Source organism: Lepus europaeus, chromosome 4 (assembly GCF_033115175.1).
Source record: "Lepus europaeus isolate LE1 chromosome 4, mLepTim1.pri, whole genome shotgun sequence".
Classification (NCBI taxonomy): Eukaryota; Metazoa; Chordata; class Mammalia; order Lagomorpha; family Leporidae; genus Lepus; species Lepus europaeus.
Genome location: NC_084830.1, coordinates 103741007 through 103757805, shown reverse-complemented (window position 1 = coordinate 103757805; position 16799 = coordinate 103741007). Strand labels below are relative to the sequence as shown.

The 16799-nt window shown below is 54.6% G+C and overlaps 1 protein-coding gene across 2 annotated transcripts; it reads left to right on the top strand.

Annotated features, from left to right (window-relative positions):
* The first annotated feature begins 10284 nt into the window (after positions 1-10284).
* Positions 10285-16215, top strand: HNRNPAB (heterogeneous nuclear ribonucleoprotein A/B). Of its 2 annotated transcripts, XM_062188598.1 has the most exons (8): positions 10285-10479; positions 10568-10814; positions 11478-11646; positions 12289-12447; positions 12596-12727; positions 14429-14546; positions 15218-15358; positions 15614-16215. In XM_062188598.1, exons 2-8 carry the CDS (start codon positions 10591-10593, stop codon positions 15682-15684), a joined length of 1014 nt encoding a protein of 337 aa, XP_062044582.1. In that variant the 5' UTR covers positions 10285-10479; positions 10568-10590; the 3' UTR covers positions 15685-16215. The 2 variants fall into 2 exon arrangements, with proteins under 2 accessions (XP_062044582.1, XP_062044583.1); XM_062188599.1 differs by lacking the exon at positions 15218-15358 and having other exon boundaries at positions 10287-10479.
* Positions 16216-16799: the final 584 nt, after the last annotated feature.

Sequence of the window (16799 nt, the reverse complement as noted above, 5' to 3'; positions counted from 1 at the left end):
TCTCCAGCTCAGAGCCCGTACTCCGTGCATCCCCTCTGCCTGCACCCCTCGCCTGCCCTCTGCTGCAGAACCACAGCCTCTCCTGCCCCAGAGGGCCTTGCCCTAGGCCACCTGTGTCCCTGGCGTGGTTCTGTGGCCCTCTCAAGAGTTCCTGTTGTCCAGTACTTCCTTGGTACAGCAGCGGTCCTGCCACACGGCATGTGGGCTGAGCTCCTGGGGCAGAGGTGGCCTCTGGGGACGTTGCACAGGTCAGGTGCTCGTGGAGTTCCTGAGGGTTGGCCGCCTAAGGGAAAGCTTTCCTGTAGGGTCTCCCTTCCTTGTCAGTGAGCACTGACTGAAAGCTCGCTCTGGCGGGGGCTGTGCTCCCAGTCTGTCCCTGCCCTTCTGTCTTCCAGCAGCTGGGCTCATGCTCCGTGCCCCTGGCAGCCAGGCTGATGGCCTGTGAGCAGACGTAATGTGTGCTGCTTCCAGGCCTGCACCAGCAAACCGCGTGCACCTGCTCCTCTGGGGCCCTCTCCCTTCTGCCAGCTGCCTGTAGAAGACAAGCCCTGAGGGAGGAGTGGAGGCGCGGGACCCAACAGGCCTGGGTCCTTAAGAGGCCATGTGGAGGGAGGCCCAGAAGAAGCTCCTGGCTCCTGGCTTCAGATTGGCGCAGCTCTGGCTGTTGCGGCCATCTGGGAAGTGAACCAGCGGATGGAAGACCTCTCTCTCTCTCTCTGCCTCTCTTTCTCCCTCTCTCTCTCTCTCTCTCCTCTCATGCTCTGCCTCTGCCTCTCTGTAACTCTGCCTTTCAAATAAATAAATGAAGCTTTAAAATCAACAACAACAACAGGAGACCACACGGAGGAGCTGCTTCCTGGCCGGAATGCCCACTCAGGACAGAGAATCTGAAAGAAACACCCTCCTCCCTGTGCTGTGTGGTTCCGGGTTTCCGCCTGTGTTATACTACGCTGTAGCCTGCCCCGGTTACATTCCTGTAGTGTGCACACCTGAGGGCAGGAGACAAATAAAGGCACCTTCAGGCCTAGTTAGCAGACACCTATGTGGGAGGTGAGGGAGAGAGGCGTGTCGAGACTGATCCACCCACAGTCCTAGCTTGCACAGGTGGCCAAGAACCACGCCCCCTGGCCCGAGGGTCTGGATTCAGGAGGGCCTCACACATTCAGTTTGGGACATGCCAAGCTTGAGGGACCCTGGTGACAACTGGCAGAGACGCTGAGGGCAAGGTGTGCATGGAGCTCAGAGAACAGCTGTCCTAAGGCATGGGCATGTATGTTGGTGGCAGTTGAAGCCCCCACAATTCAAATGAGTGAATAAATGAATCATTGCACGGTTAGAGCTTGAGGCTGAAAGACAGAGTCTCCCAGGTCTGCTCTGCCAGTGCCGGTGCCAAGGCAGCAACACAGAAGAGCCTCGGAGCCCATCTTGTCAGCGCACGCTGCCACCTCCAGGGGGAGACGGGCATCTCCCAGTTTCCCAGGCTTTGCCCCACCCACTCTGCAGTAGTGAGTTCTGTGATCTGTCCCTGCCCAGCGCCTGGAGCCTCGAATGCTTTATAAACGTGAGAACCCAGCCCCAGGGTTCTGGGTGTCTGAGGTTTTAAAAGCTATGCAGGGGGTTATGATAGGACCCAGGCAGGGAGCTGTGGGCTAGGCCTGCCATAAGTAGCCTTGTGGGCTCCCAAGTAATGGGATTTGGAACCCGAATCACATATTCCCTTGAGGTCTCGTGCCCGAAGGGCTTTGCAGCATTGCTGACCGACTGCCCGTGGGCAGTCGCTGCCTCTGAGATGCAAGCAAGCTGCAGGGGGCGCTGTGGCAAGAATGTCACCTCCGGGAGGCTCTGGGCTGCCAGATTCTCTCTCATCTTCCACGGTGGTTTCAAGGAATCTATCTGAGATGTGCAGCAGGCACAGGAATCTTGCCTTAGGTGCTTCTAGTGTTACCATTGCTGTTGGTAGCAATAGCAGCTCTCGGTAAACCTGCCCCACGCGGGGCACGGTGCTAAACCCTCTGATCCCGGCAGGACTGCTGGGAAATTGTTTCCAAAGCTGAGCTTCCTGGGGGTCTGGATAGGGCCTGGCACCTCAGATGCTTGCTGTTGGTGAAAGCGAGTTTCGGGGGCCCAGGAGGAAGACATTAGGGCGTAGTGGGGGCTGAGTTTAGGTGGGCAGCATCTGCCTCACCCGCGGGGAGAGCAAGCAAGCCTGCCCAAGAGTCAGATTCTCCCCTCCAGGCCTGGTCCGTGGTCTCAGGTGGACATCTATTTATTATTCCTTCTGTAAGTATCCCAGTGTCAGCACGAAGACAGACCTGGTGCAGGAGCTCACTGAGTTCACAGTGCATTTCAGTGTTGTGCAGTCCACGCTCTGTGAGGGGCCAGCAGTGGTCCATCTTTGGGGTACTGTAATAAACTGCCCAAGGCAGGCTACTTAGGAAGAAAAGAAGTCGATTTAGCTCACAGCTTTGGAAGCTGAAAGCCCAAGGCAAGGACCTGTTGGCTCTCTGCTGAGGGCCTTAGCAGTGGATGGCATCGTGGTGGGCGTGTGGTGAGCCAGGCAATCCCATCACAGAACAGGAAGCCTGAGTGAGGGGAGGGGCCCAGGCTTGCTCCTTTTATTATGGCCCCCTCCAGAGAAGTAATCCAGGGGTCCCAGAGGCAACAGAGAGTGAAAGGGCCCAGAGGCAGGAGGAGTTTTCACGAATTAAAAGAAATTTGGGCAGGGCCAGCATTGTGCTGTAGCGGGCAAAGCCGCCGGCTGCAGTGCCAGCATCCCATATGGGTGCCGGTTCAAGTCCCAGCTGCTTCACTTCCGACCCAGCTCTCTGCTATGGCCTGGGAAAGCAGTGGCAGATGGTCCAGGTGTTTGGGTTCCTGCACCTGCGTGGGAGACCCAGAAGAAACTCTAGGCTCCTGGCTTCAGATCAGTGCAGCTGTAGCTGTGACAGCCATTTGGGGAGTGAACCAGTGGATGGAAGACCTTTCTCTCTGTCTTTCCCTCTCTGTTTGTAACTCTAGCTTTCAAATAAATAAATAAAAATTTTAAAAGATGTATGTGCATAGGAAATCAGTTAACAACCTCAAAAGATACTTACACTAACATGTTATTAGGTAAAATTAAAAAAAAAACAATGCCGCTGCCTGCAGTACTGGCATCCTATATGGGCGCCAGTTCGAGTCCCAGCTGCTCCACTTCAGATCCTGTTCTCTGCTATGAGAGCTGGGAAAGCAGTGGAAGATGGCCCAAGTCTTTGGGCCCCTGCACCACATGGGAGACCTAGAATAAGCTCCTGGCTCATGGCTTCAGATCAGCGCAACTCTGGTTATTGAAGCCAATTGGGGAGTGAATCAGTGGATGGAAGACCTCTCTGTCTCTCTCTCTGTGACTCTCCTTCTGTGTAACTATGACATCCAAATAAATAAATAAATCTTAAAAGAGGCTGGCGCCGCGGCTCACTGGTTAATCCTCCGCCTTGCAGCGCCGGCATACCGGATTCTAGTTGCCCCTCTTCCAGGCCAGCTCTCTACTGTGGCCAGGGAGTACAGTGGAGGATGGCCCAAGTGCTTGGGCCCTGCACCCACATGGGAGACCAGGAGAAGCACCTGGCTCCTGCCATTGGATCAGCGCGGTGCGCTGGCCGCAGCGTGCCAGCCGCGGCGGCCATTGGAGGGTGAAGCAACGGCAAAAGGAAGAACTTTCTCTCTGTCTCTCTCTCTCTCACTGTCCACTCTGCCTGTCAAAAGAATAAAAAATAAAAATAAAAAAAATAAATAAATCTTAAAAGAAAGAAAGAAATTGAAGGGCTGGCATTGTAGCACAGTAAGCCACTGCCTGCAATGCTGGCATCCCATATTGGACTGCCAGTTTGAGTCCTGGCTACTCCGGTTCTGCTCTAACTTCCTGTCCAGCTCCTTGCTAATGCACCTGGGAAGGCAGCATAAGATCGCTCAGGTACTTGGGCCCCTATGTGAGATCCAGAAGTTCCAGGATCCTGGCTTTGACCTGGCCCAGCTCCCTGGCTGTTGAAGCCATCTGGGGAATTGAACTAGTAGATGGAAGGTCTCTGGCTGTCTCTTCCTCTTTCTCTGTCACTCTACCTTTCACAAAAATAAAATAAATCTTAAAAAAAAAAAAAAAGAAAGAAATCTAACACAGAGTGGAGAGCAGCCGTGAAGCACCATGCTGGGCCTCAGGTCAGGCAACACCAGACTACACCGAGGAAGGAAAACAAACAAACCAACTCAGTGCTCATGCAAGATAAGGATGAACAGCCCTTCTCCCTAAGGTGCTTCTGCATGCAGAGCACACGTGTCCGGGGGAAGAGTGATCCAGAGGCCCCCGTTACCTCTGAGCCAAGCTTTGATACGGCCCTTCTAATTCCAGATCACACAGAAGGGAGGCAGGCAAGGGGGACCTCATGTTTCCAGAAACCCCAACTGCCTCTCACCCATCCCCACCCAAAGTCAGGGTGAGGACTCCATCATCAAGACTGGGCACCCAGCCAGGGCTTTCACAAAGCAGTGACAAGATCCAACTCGTGTTTTAGAAAGATTCCTCCGGCTGCAGCCTGGGTCAGCCCGGAAGCCAGGCACTGGAGCCCGCTCCGCGGAGGGTGGGAAGTGGCATGAGTGGTGGCTGGCCACAACTGGGGCACAGCAGATTTGTAGTTAATAGCACGACTTCCACCATGCAAGAGAATGCAAGAAAAAGTCATTCATTGAATTTTTAAAAATCTACCAAAATGTATTTTATATATGTGCTCTACTAGACTGGAGACTGAGCACTTTAAAAAATTTTTTTTTTTATTTTTATTTTTTTGACAGGCAGAGTGGACTGTGAGAGAGAGAGAGAGAGAGAGAGAAAGGTCTTCCTTTACTGTTGGCTCACCCTCCAATGGCCGCTGAGGCTGGTGTGCTGCGGCCGGCGCACCATGCTGATCCAAAGCCGGGAGCCGGGTGCTTCTCTTGGTCTCCCATGGGGTGCGGGGCCCAAGCACTTGGGCCATCCTCCACTGCACTCCCGGGCCACAGCAGAGAGCTGGACTGGAAGAGGAGCAACCAGGACAGAATCCGGCGCCCCGACCAGGACTAGAACCCAGTGTGCCAGCGCCGCAGGCGGAGGATTAGCCTATTGAGCCGCGGCACTGACCGCACTTTTATTTATTTTTTTAGGAGTTTATTTATTTGAAAGGCACAGTTACACACACACACACACACAGAGAGAGAGAGAGAGAGACAGAGAGACAGAGACAGAGAGAGATGGAGAGACAGAGAGAGAGAGAGAAAGAGAGGTCTTCCATCTGCTGGCTCACTCTCCAAATGGCTGCAATGGCCAGAGCTGAGCTGATCCGAAGCTGGGAGCAAGGAGCCTCTTCTGGGTCTCTCATGCAGGTGCAGGGGCCCAAGCACTTGGGCCATCTTCCACTGCTTTCCCAGGCCATAGCAGAGAGCTGGATCAGAAGTGAAGCAGCTGGGACTCGAACTGGCACCCAAGAGGGATGCTGGCACTGCAGGCAGCAGCTTTACCCGCCAGGTCACAGCACTGGCCTCTGAACATATTTTTTAAAAATAATTTTCTTTATTTATATACTTATTTATTAAATCTGCATTCAATTATTTTAAAGGCAGAGTTACAGAGAAAGAGCGAGGGAGAGACAGAGAGTGAAGTGATCTTCCATCCACTAGTCTACTCTCCAAATGGCTGCAATGGCTAGAACTGGGCCAAGCCAAAGCCAGGAGCCAGAAGCTTCTTCTGGGTCTCCCACATGGGTGCAGGCACCCAAGCAGTTGGGCCATCATCTGCTGCTTTCTCAGGCAAATTAGTAGGGAGTTGGATTGGAAGTGGAACAGCCAGGATTTGAACCGGTGCCGCAGCAGCTTTACCCACTAACACCATAGCACCAGCCCCTTAAATATTTATTTTATTTATTTTAGAGACAGAGACAGAGACAGAGAGAGAGAAAGAGAGGTTTTCTATCCGCTGGTTTACTCCCCAAATTGCTGCAACTGCTGGAGCTGAACTGATCTGGAGCCAGGAGCCAGGAGCTTCTTCTGGGTCCTCCACGTGGGCACAAGTCCCCGGGCCATTGTCTGCTGCTTTCCCAAGGCACTTTAGCAGAGTGGAGCAGCCAAGACTCTAGCAAGCACCCATACAGGTTGGCAGCACAGGAGGCCGGGGCTTTAACCCATTGTGCCATAGCACTGGCTCTACTTTTTTTTTTTTTTAATATTTATTTATTGGGGCTGGCACTGTGGCATAGTAGGCTAAGCCTCCATCTGTGGCACCGGCATCCCATATGGATGCTGGTTCATGTCCTGACTGCTCCTCTTCTTACAGCTCTCTGCTTACAACCTGGGAAAGCAGCAGAGGACGGCTCAAGTGTTTGGGCACCTGCACCTGTGTGGGAGACCTGGAGAAGCGTCTGGCTCCTGGCTTCCGATCGGTGCAGCTCCAGCTGTTGTGGCCATCTGGGGAGTGAACCAGCTGATAGAAGACCTCTCCCTCTGTCTCTCCCTCTTTCTGTCTGTAACTCTGGCTCTCAAAAAAAAAAAATCTTAAAAATATATTTATTTGAAAGTCACAGTTACAGAAAGAGGGAGGAGAGAGAAAGAGAGAGAGAGAGAGAGAGAGAGAGGAAAATATCTCCTATCTGCCCATTCACTCTCCAGATGGCTGCAATTGCCAGGACTGAGCCAGGCCAAAGCCAGGAGCTGGGAGCTTCACCCGAGTCTCCTATTTGGGTAGCAGGGGCCCAAGCACTTGGACTTCACTGCTTTTTCCAGGCCATGAGCAGGGAGTGGAGCAGCCAGGACTTGAATTAGCACCCATACGGGTTGCTGGCATTGCAGGTGGCAGCTTTACCCACTTTACAATGTTGACCCCAGAGCACATTAAAAAAAAAAAAAAAGACTTATTTATTTGGAAGGCAGAGTTAAGGGGTGGGGTCGGGGGAGGGTTTATCTTCCACTGACTGGTTCACCCCCAAGATGTCTGCAACAGCCGGGGCTTGGTCAGGCTAAAGCCAGGAGCCTTGAAGTCCATTTGGGAGCAAGTGGGTAGTAAGGGCCCAAGCACTTGGGCCATCTTCTGCTGCTTTCCCAAGTGAATTGGTAGAGAGCTGGATCAGAGTGGAGCAGCTGAGGACTTGAACGGTGCTCATGTGGGAAGCCAGCACTGTAGGTGGTGGTGGCTTAACCTGCTGTGCCCTAGAGTTCTTTTTTCTTTTCATTTTTTTTTTTTTTTAGATTAATTTGAAAGTCAGAGTGACAGAAAGGGGACAAGAGGAGAGAGAGACAGACAGACAGAGAGATCATCTGCTTATTCATTCTCCAAATGATGCAACAGCTAAGGCAGGGCCAGGCTGAAGCTGGGAGCCTGGAACTCCTTCAGGGTCTCCCACGTGGGTGGCAGGGGACCAAATATGTTCTCCTACCTTCGCGGGTGCTTCAGCAGGAAGCTGGGTTAGCAGCAGAGTAGCTGGGACAATGAGTGGCACTCTGCTGTGCTATGTGAGTGTTGCAGGCAGTAGCTTAAGCATGGCCCCTGTAATATTTTTTTAATTAAAAAAAATTTTTTTTAAAAATTTTTGACAGGCAGAGTGGACAGTGAGAGAGAGAGAGACAGAGAGAAAGGTCTTCCTTTGCAGTTGGTTCACTCTCCAATGGCCACCACGGCCAGCGCGCTGTGGCCAGCGCACTGCGGCCAGCGCACCGCGCTGATCCGATGGCAGGAGCCAGGTGCTTCTCCTGGTCTCCCATGGGGTGCAGGGCCCAAGCACTTGGGCCATCCTCCACTGCACCCCCTGGCCACAACAGAGAGCTGGCCTGGAAGAGGGGCAACTGGGACAGAATCCGGCGCCCCGACTAGGACTAGAACCTGGTGTGCTGGCGCCACTAGGTGGAGGATTAGCCTATTGAGCCACGGCGCTGGCCTAAAAAAATTTTTTTTAAGATTTATTTTAAGACACAATCAAGAAAAAGAAAAGGGCCGGCGCCGCTGCTCAACAGGCTAATCCTCCACCTTGCGGCACCGGCACACCAGGTTCTAGTCCCGGTTGGGGCGCCGGATTCTGTCCCAGTTGTCCCTCTTCCAGGCCAGCTCTCTGCTATGGCCCGGGAAGGCAGTGGAGGATGGCCCAAGTACTTGGGCCCTGCACCTGCATGGGAGACCAGGAGAAGCACCTGGCTTCTGGCTTTGGATCAGCGTGATGCGCCGGCCGCAGCGGCCATTGGAGGGTGAACCAACGGCAAAAGGAAGACCTTTCTCTCTGTCTCTCTCTCTCACTATCCACTCTGCCTGTCAAAAAAAAAAAAAAAAAAAAAAAAGATTTATTTTATTTGAAAGACAGAGATACAGAGAGGCAGCTGAGCTGATCTGAAGCCAGGAGCCAGGAGCTTCCTCCTGGTCTCCCATGCGGGTACAGGGGCCCAAGGACTTGGGCCATCTTGTACTGCTTTCCCAGGTCATAGCAGAGAGCTGGATTGGAGGTGGAGCAGCTGGGACTTGAACCGGTGCCCATATGGGATGCTGGCACTGTAGGCGGTGGCTTTACCTGCTCTGCCACAGCACCAGCCCCTGTAGTTCTCAGTTTATAAAATATTTCCTAAACTATTGCTTCACTTGCACCTCAGGATAACTGAATCCAGTATAAGATCTAATTTAGACCAAGAACTCAGAAAGTCACAGGTAGCTTGTCCCACAGTAAAGGACCCTGGCATGGGACCCTCAGTGTGGAGTCACAAGTGCTGCCTTTGTGGCCACAGTTTTAGCCCCATATTTTCACATGCTCACGTATGGAATGTGGGTAACTGCACAGAGCTATTTGCAAGCTCTCATAAAGCAATGTTGGTAGAGCATTTTGCAAACTGAAGTACTATTGTCCTAACGTTGCAACCCTCAGACTTTGCACGTGTTCAGTGTCTCTCCGAGTTGTGCTACAGGAATCCGTGTGGAAAATTAAGTGAATTTATGCCCTCAGTAGTTACGGCCCGGGATTGCATTTACCCTGTTAGTCTTTGAACGTAATTTCCTGAATTACCTTCACTCCCCAGGCTGCAGGGAGTGTGCGGCCAGCCACATCCCTGGCCCTCATTTCTAGGGGCAGTCGGAGGCAGTTTGTTGACCTCCCTGAAACGCGACGGCGGGATTTCAGCAGCGCTGCCTAAGTGTCTGTGGCGCCGTGTAAATTCCAGTCGTGGAATCCAACCTCCGGAGTGAAGAGGCTAATCTGGGCCTTGGGGTGGAACACAGGGTGGGCTGTACAGTGTGGCTAACTCTGTAGATCTTTCCAGAAAAGCCTCAAGTCAGCATTCATAGTCTTTTCAAAATGTGGAACTGTGACATGTTTTCATGCTCGAGACAACCCCATTGGCTGCAGGAGATTCGGGAGTCCACCCACTGTAATCTCAGGCCACTGGCCTAGGCCTCGCGCCCGTGACCCTAGCACCCTCCCGAGGGTTGTTAGAGCCCAGTCCCGGGCCCGGCCCCGGAATCCGGCGGGAAACCCCGAGACGACTCCGGCCTTTCAAGCTCCGTGCTCAAGAAGCTACAAACGCGATCACTTTGTGTATTCCCAAGAGAACTAGCCCCCGCCCGATCTCATGGGAGTGACTATTTTTCGTCGAAACGAGTACCAGCAAGAAGAGTCTAAGGGGGCACTTTTTTTTAAAGTAAACAAAAGTGTAAACGCGCCGTTGACCAAGGTGGTGGCAGGTGACCGGGGAAAGGCACGGCCCCATCGTCCTCGCCCGGGCACACAGGGCGGGAGCGCGGCGCCGAGGGCACCTCGGTCAGGGGCGGCGGGCTCGGCCCAACCTCGCCAGAGCCGCGCCGAGGCGGCTTGGACGACTCGAGGCGCCCAATCGCGGAAGCCCGGAATCCGCAGCTTACACCCGAGCGACCTTGGGCCGCGAGACTTCCTCAGGCCCCATTTCCTCTTTCGGGAAACGGGCAGGCAAATGGCTGCCAGGGCTGGGGAGAGGGGCGCGAGGAGGAGGAACGCGGCCTCACCGAGCCCAGGGTCCGGCTCGGGCCTGCCTGCCGCCGAGCTCGGCCGCCGCGCCGCCCCGCTGCCGAGAACCCTCCGCAAGGCCCCGGCTCGCGCGGGTTCTAAAATGAGGACAAAGACCCGCCCGGATCTAGAGCGCGCGCGCGGCCGCGGCCAATGAGCGAGCGCCGAGGGGCTGAGTGATGGGCGAGTGCAGCCAGTGAGCGTGCGCTTTGTTGCGAGGTGGCTCCGGCTCCGGCATTATAAAGAGCGCCACGAGTCGGCATTGTCAGGCGGCGGCACCTCGCGGGCCTGGTCCGTGGTGTGGGTCGGTGGGCTCTCTGCGGCGGCGTCCGAGGGAACGCGGTTCTTGCTGCTCCGTCGGCGGACGGAGGGGAGGCCCCGGCAGCGCGAGCTTGAGCGCGGCCGAGCCCGCGGCGCCTTTCCCGGCGGGTGGGGGACGAGTGGGCCTCGCGGCGTCATCGGCGGCGAGGTGAGCGGCTGGGCCGCGCGGGGCGGCGGGCGGGAGCGCGGGCAGGAGGCAGGCCGGCCTGACCCGCGGCCGCCGCCGCTCGTTGCAGGAGCCGCCGCGACCCGGTCTAACATGTCGGAAGCGGGTGAGGAGCAGCCCATGGAGACCACGGGCGCCACCGAGAACGGACACGAGGCCGCCCCCGAAGGCGAGTCGCCGGCCGGGACCGGGGCCGGCAGCGGCGGCGGCGGGGCCGCGGCGGGGGCCGGAGGCGGGACCGCGGCGCCCCCGAGCGGGAATCAGAACGGCGCGGAGGGGGACCAGATCAACGCCAGCAAGAACGAGGAGGACGCGGGGTAGGTGTGCGGGCCGCGGCGGCGGCGGCCGGGGGGCGCTGCCTTTGTTCCGGGGCCGCCTTTTGTTGGCGCCACGCGGCGGGGGGAGGGGCGGGCGGCCCCGCGGCCCGGCCCCGGCCCCGCGGGCGCTCGCCGGCCGCCCCGGACTTGGCCGGAGTTTGTCGGGTCGGTTTTGGCGCCGCCCCTGGGCGGCTGGCGCGCGCGGCGCGGCCGGAAGCGGGGCGCTCGGACCCGGGCGGCGCGGGGCGCAGGGCAGCGGCGCGGCTGCGTGGGCGGAGTTGGCGCGCGCCGGGCCTGCCTCCCTCCGCCTCCTGCCGGGGGCGGAGCCGCGGGCTGAACCCAGGAAGCCGCGAGTGGCGGGGCGGAGGCGGGGAGGGACGGGGGCCTTTGCTGTGCGCGCCTGAGACACCTTGGTGGCTCGTCCGCGGTGATCGGGGCCGCGTCCCGTTCGGCTTTGTGCGGGGCTGGGTTGGGTTGGGCTGGTCAGGGAGCCTCTGCACCCTTCAAAGGCGGGCAGACGCGCTAGCGAGGCTCTGGTGTAGAGTTCGCACGAGCGATGGCTTCGTAAGTCCTGTGCGTGAACGCTTAGCCAGGACCTGCCGTTCCTAAAATCACAGCTTTCTTATGAGATTTGCTGCTATGTGTCTCACCCTACAATTTCAGGAAAATGTTCGTTGGTGGTCTGAGCTGGGATACCAGCAAAAAAGATTTAAAGGACTATTTTACTAAGTTTGGAGAGGTCGTTGACTGCACAATAAAAATGGATCCCAACACTGGACGGTCAAGAGGATTTGGGTTTATCCTCTTCAAAGACGCAACCAGTGTGGAGAAGGTAAGCTGAGTGTTGTGGCAGCAGTCTGATTTGAATTCTTAAGGGCACGTGGTCGGTGCTTTGTGTGAGTGCTGTGGGAAAATCAGAGGTGAGTTAGGAACTTGATGTTTTTGAGGGGACAGAAACAGAATAAGGAGGACATGGAGGAGGGTGTGTGCTGGAGTGGCTCGGAAAAAAGATAACGCTAGTTATTTTTTGTGTACCTCTACTCGCAGTTCGTGAGGAATACAAAACAGCTCACAATGGCTGTGAGGTAGGCACTTAGCTCTGTTTTGCAAGGAAAAAACGTAGGACTTAAAAGTTCGAGCAGAAGAGATCACATAGCTAATAAGGGGTAGAGCTCTGGTTCTGATACTAGTAGCTCTTTCTGTTCCCTTAATGCTATTTTATTTCTGCAAAAGGTGGGCTTTAAACTGGGACTCCCAAGAGGGGGGCACACACAATATGGGCAGATGTTCACAGGAGTCAGGACTGATTTTGTGTAAGTGTTGAGGTCAACCAGATGCACTTGAGGCAAAAACAGTGTTGGGCAATCAGCCTGGGGTCACTTTGTAGGCATGTGCTGGAGCCTTGGGGTTCAGAAAGGGCCCTGCCCTGGGTCATGCTGCTGAGTTAGAACCTGACCCTTTTCTGTTGGAACAGGTCCTAGACCAGAAGGAGCACAGGCTGGATGGCCGTGTCATTGACCCTAAAAAGGCCATGGCTATGAAGAAGGACCCAGTGAAGAAGATCTTTGTGGGGGGTCTGAATCCTGAAGCTACTGAGGAAAAGATCAGGGAGTACTTTGGCGAGTTTGGGGAGGTGAGTTGTAGACTCCAGAATGGCATTGTTTTGGAGCCCTCCACAGGGATTTCTTCACCTCTGGCAGTCACTGGGTCTTTTCAGAATTCTCCACATGCCTTGGGGCACGGGAGGTGGTGATGGTGGTCAGCCTTGCCTGTTTTCACAGATTGAGGCCATTGAGCTTCCAATGGATCCAAAGTCGAACAAAAGACGGGGTTTTGTTTTTATCACCTTTAAAGAAGAAGACCCCGTGAAGAAGGTTCTGGAGAAAAAGTTCCATACCATCAGTGGAAGCAAGGTAAATGCCCCCAGCTTGGTGTGCTGGCCTCCTGCTGGAGAGCTGGCCTTTGCAGGTGTGAGTTAGGGGTTGGGCTTAACTGTTGGACCACAGTGAACAGAGCTGCCCTGATTGGGGCAGGTAGTTGTTGACAGTGAGCAACAGGAGAGAAGGGTTGGCTCTGTACAGCACACTGAGCAGCCTCTGGGTGCCTGGTTTAAAACTGGAGGTAACAGTGTTGGTGTCTGCAGCTGACGTCTTAGAGGATTCTGGGACTCTGGAGGCTCACTGATTTTTCTCAAGTTTTTCCTGCTCTAGAGCTTTTCTTCCTCTTTGTGACCAAACCTTTGCCTGCCTCTTCTGTTCTGTTTGGGTGTACTGTTTTAGTTAATCTTTGCCCCAGGCAAAGATCCTTGCCAAGAGCTTCCAAGGTCCTGGCCTGCTTAATTCAGGGCCAGTTTTGTTTTCCAATAAGCGGACTCCTGCAATGTGAGGTAAGTGATTCCTACTCCACTCTGGGAGAGCAGTTGAGGCTTCAGGTGGCAGTTGGGAGTTGAGGGTGTGGCTCTGGCAGGGTGTGACAGGCTCTGTAAGCAGGAGTGGCAGCCAGATAAGGTAGAATAGGTAGGGTGGGGCTCTGGGAGTTTGGGAAGATTGGATTAGGGATTGGGCCCGAAGTTGGATGGGGCAGTAGTCACTGCTACAGTGGCTTCTGACAGAACCATTTCTCTAATGTGAAATGGGTGGGAATATGGACAGGGGCTCTGTTTTGTGACGCTGCTGCTAGTGGGTCTTAGAAATCAGTGTGTTTAGTTGGCTTTACTCAGTAGGTTCATTTTTTACTTTGCCAAAATCATGTTAAAACTTTTGATTAGTACATAAGCCTCACAAGTTTTTACAGAGCACCACACGCTATTTCAGTAAATGTGCTCGGTAAGCTGATCAAGTCAGTCATTCAGCTTTTTCATTTCTTTGCCAAGCTTTATATTCCGTATTTTTAAATCAATAAAATAGAATTTGATAACAACATTTGGTAGAGATAATTTGCCCATTAGAAGAATATGTTGGTGTGGGGGCACAGTGTGTAAAGTGGCTGTCTGCTGTTTTGGCTGAGGGTGTGTGTCAGGGGACTTGCCTTAAAAACTTGTGATTTACTTAAGGAGGACCTAAGCCGCCACCCTGGTAGGCAGGTTTCAGGAACACAGATTGGTCTGTCCCAGCAGAAGAGGAGTGTGTAACTGTAGGCTCCAGTGAGCCCCACCCCCAGCCCTAGAAGCTTACTTCATCAGTGTGGTGGTCGGGCTCACCATGCCTGCTCAGCAGAGTATTTGAGTGGGAGGGGTTTATTCTGCAGAGGAAAAACAAGGGAAAATGCCCTTAGTGTTTAGGCAGTCATCTAGGAGTTTCAGTCTCTGCCGGGTAGCTGAGGCAACCCGCCCCCCATTGCCTTCTCCCCGACACCTGATGGCAACAGCTTGCTTTCCTGTATCTGGCCAGTTGCACTTGCCTCAGGTAGACAGGGAGCTGCCTTGGGAAAGGTTCTCCTTGGTTTTAAGTGTGGTTCTGCAAGCTTCTAGGCCAGATGGGGTCTCCTGCCCCAGCCTTCTATTTACATGGTGAACTTGATGAGTAATGGGCATTTTGTCACAAACATGAAGGCCTGTCCCCTTGTTGCCCGTGCTCATGCCACTGTCCTGACCCACTGCCCTCTTGGCTCTCTAGTGTGAAATCAAGGTGGCCCAGCCCAAGGAGGTCTATCAGCAGCAGCAGTACGGCTCTGGGGGCCGCGGGAACCGCAGCCGGGGGAGCCGAGGCAGTGGTGGCGGCGGTGGAGGTGGAGGTGAGTGGAACATGGATGAAGATACGTCCCTTTCCCTGCCTGCATGGAGCTGTCTGCCCTTCTTGGGGCTCTCTGGCCTTGGGTGCGCTGTGCAGCACGGGTGGGCTGTAAGAGGAATGGCTCTCTGGGTCCAGGCTGTGCATGAGGCTGTGCTGCTACCACGCCCTTGGGACAGAAGAGCCCTGTTGCACACACCGGCTTGGGCCCCAGGGCAGAGGGACCATTCGCACTGCACTGTGGAGGGGGCTGGGGACATGATTGGGTGTGCTTGGCTCTGTGGGTGTCCTGAGTCTTGGGACACCCGTGGGCAGGTGGGCAGAAGGGTAGGGCAGAGCTGTGCCAGGCGCTTACTTCCTTTCATCCCAGGCCCCTCTGACTCCAAAGCCTGAACTGCATCTATTTAATGGCCAAACTGCCATGGAGGGTGGGGGCAAATCAGGGTGATTTGAGTGAGTGAGCGCAGCTAGACCCCCTAATGAACTCCACATCCAACGGCTTGGGGGTTCTCAGGTACAGGGTCAGGCCCAGAGCGCCCTCTACAGAAGAGCAGCACTTTGGCTTCTGCTGAGTTGCCATAGTAACCCCGCCACCCAAAGGGCAGGATCTCCTCCATCCTAGCTCCTGCGTGTGCTAAACGGTCCATGGGCCCCTGTGCCCTGCTCCCCCCACAGGTCAGAGTCAGAGTTGGAATCAGGGCTACGGCAACTACTGGAACCAGGGCTACGGCTACCAGCAGGGCTACGGGCCCGGCTTTGGCGGCTACGACTACTCGCCCTATGGCTATTACGGCTACGGCCCCGGCTACGACTACAGTAAGTAGGAGAGAGGGAGACCTATCCACTCATGCCCCCAGGGGAGGCAGGAGAGACAGTGCAGGGGCCGCTGGCAGCAGGAACTTTGGAGTCAGACAGGCCTGGCTTGGCCGCTGGAACTCCTCTTTAATAGAGTTGGAGCTCATTGGCCTTGGAGAGGTGGGGAAGGTGATCTCTACTGTATAGGGGCAGGCGCCTGGCACAGGGTCAATGTTCAGTATGCAGTAGCTGCTACTGTTGTTCTCATCCCTATAGGTCAGGGTAGTGCAAATTACGGGAAGAGCCAGCGACGCGGTGGCCACCAGAATAACTACAAGCCGTACTGAGGCGCGGCAGGAGCGGCCGACGCCTGCACACGCTGGGTTTGGATACGGAGTGAACGCAATTATGTACCAAATTTAACTTGGCAAACTTTCTATGGCCTGTCCCATGTGCATCTTATTTAAAATTTCCCCCTGGAAATCACTCTCCCGTTTACTATTTCCAGAGCGCTAGTTGTTTTAGGCAGCGTGTGGTGTCTCAGGCCAGGGCGGCGTTACGGGCTGATTTTATCACCAGGTTACCCAAAACCAGATTGGAGGGTCTGCTTCCCGCTGCCGCTCTGCAGCCTGGACCTGTGGACCCTGGTTGTAAAGAGTAAACTGTATCTTAGGAAACCAGTGTCACCTTTTTTTTCACCTTTTAATTTTATATTATTTGTGTCATACATTTCCTGTAACGGAAGTGTTAATTTTACTGTACTTTTTGGTACCTTTTGGGAATCTAATGTATTGTAAGGTATTTTACACGTGTCCTGATTTTGCCACGACCTGGATATTGAAGCTATCCAAGCTTTTGAAATAAAAATTGAAAAACCCCCAAGCCTGGGTGAGTGTGGGATATGCTGTGTGCCCAGAGTTGGGGGGGGCCAGGTGCTGTGGGACTGGGGTCTCCTCCCACAGCAAGCCCCTTCAGCTGTCAAGCCCGATTTTGGGGTGCAGCTTGGAAGGGCCTGGCCACTCACTGACCTTTTTGAATTTGTTCTGAGTTGCTATCCTGATCTAATGGCATCATGTCAGGCACAACTACATACTCCACATCCTTGGCTGGTTTCCTTTGATGACTGTGCCCTGCCTCGGGCACAAGTCCCCTTTCAAGAAAGGAAATGGCTTCTAAAAGGAAGCTCTTGGAGGGGTGAAGAGTAAACGACAATGAGAAAGACTTCTGTCTCTGTCAGGGGCCAGCTGAATCTAGACATGATCTGTTGTGCTCCATCTCCCCCAAATGCCCACTTGGGTAGGGGCTATTTGCGGGGAGATTGGAGTACCCCAAATCTGCCTGGCAGCTGAGATTGAAGATTAGCTGGTTGTGAGAGACAAGACAAGTTTCATTTGCTCTCCTAGGAGTCACAGAGGGAGGAGAGAGCTGTTCCTGCCCTCTTGTGCTAGCCATCATGCATACT

Excerpts from the sequence above, each read along its gene's own strand:
- HNRNPAB (XM_062188598.1), top strand. The coding sequence starts at position 10,591 with ATGTCGGAAGCGGGTGAGGAGCAGCCCATGGAGACCACGGGCGCCACC. Across the intron at positions 11,647-12,288 it reads ACGCAACCAGTGTGGAGAAG|GTCCTAGACCAGAAGGAGCA; the intron begins GTAAGCTGAGTG and ends CTGTTGGAACAG. Across the intron at positions 14,547-15,217 it reads TGGCGGCGGTGGAGGTGGAG|GTCAGAGTCAGAGTTGGAAT; the intron begins GTGAGTGGAACA and ends CTCCCCCCACAG.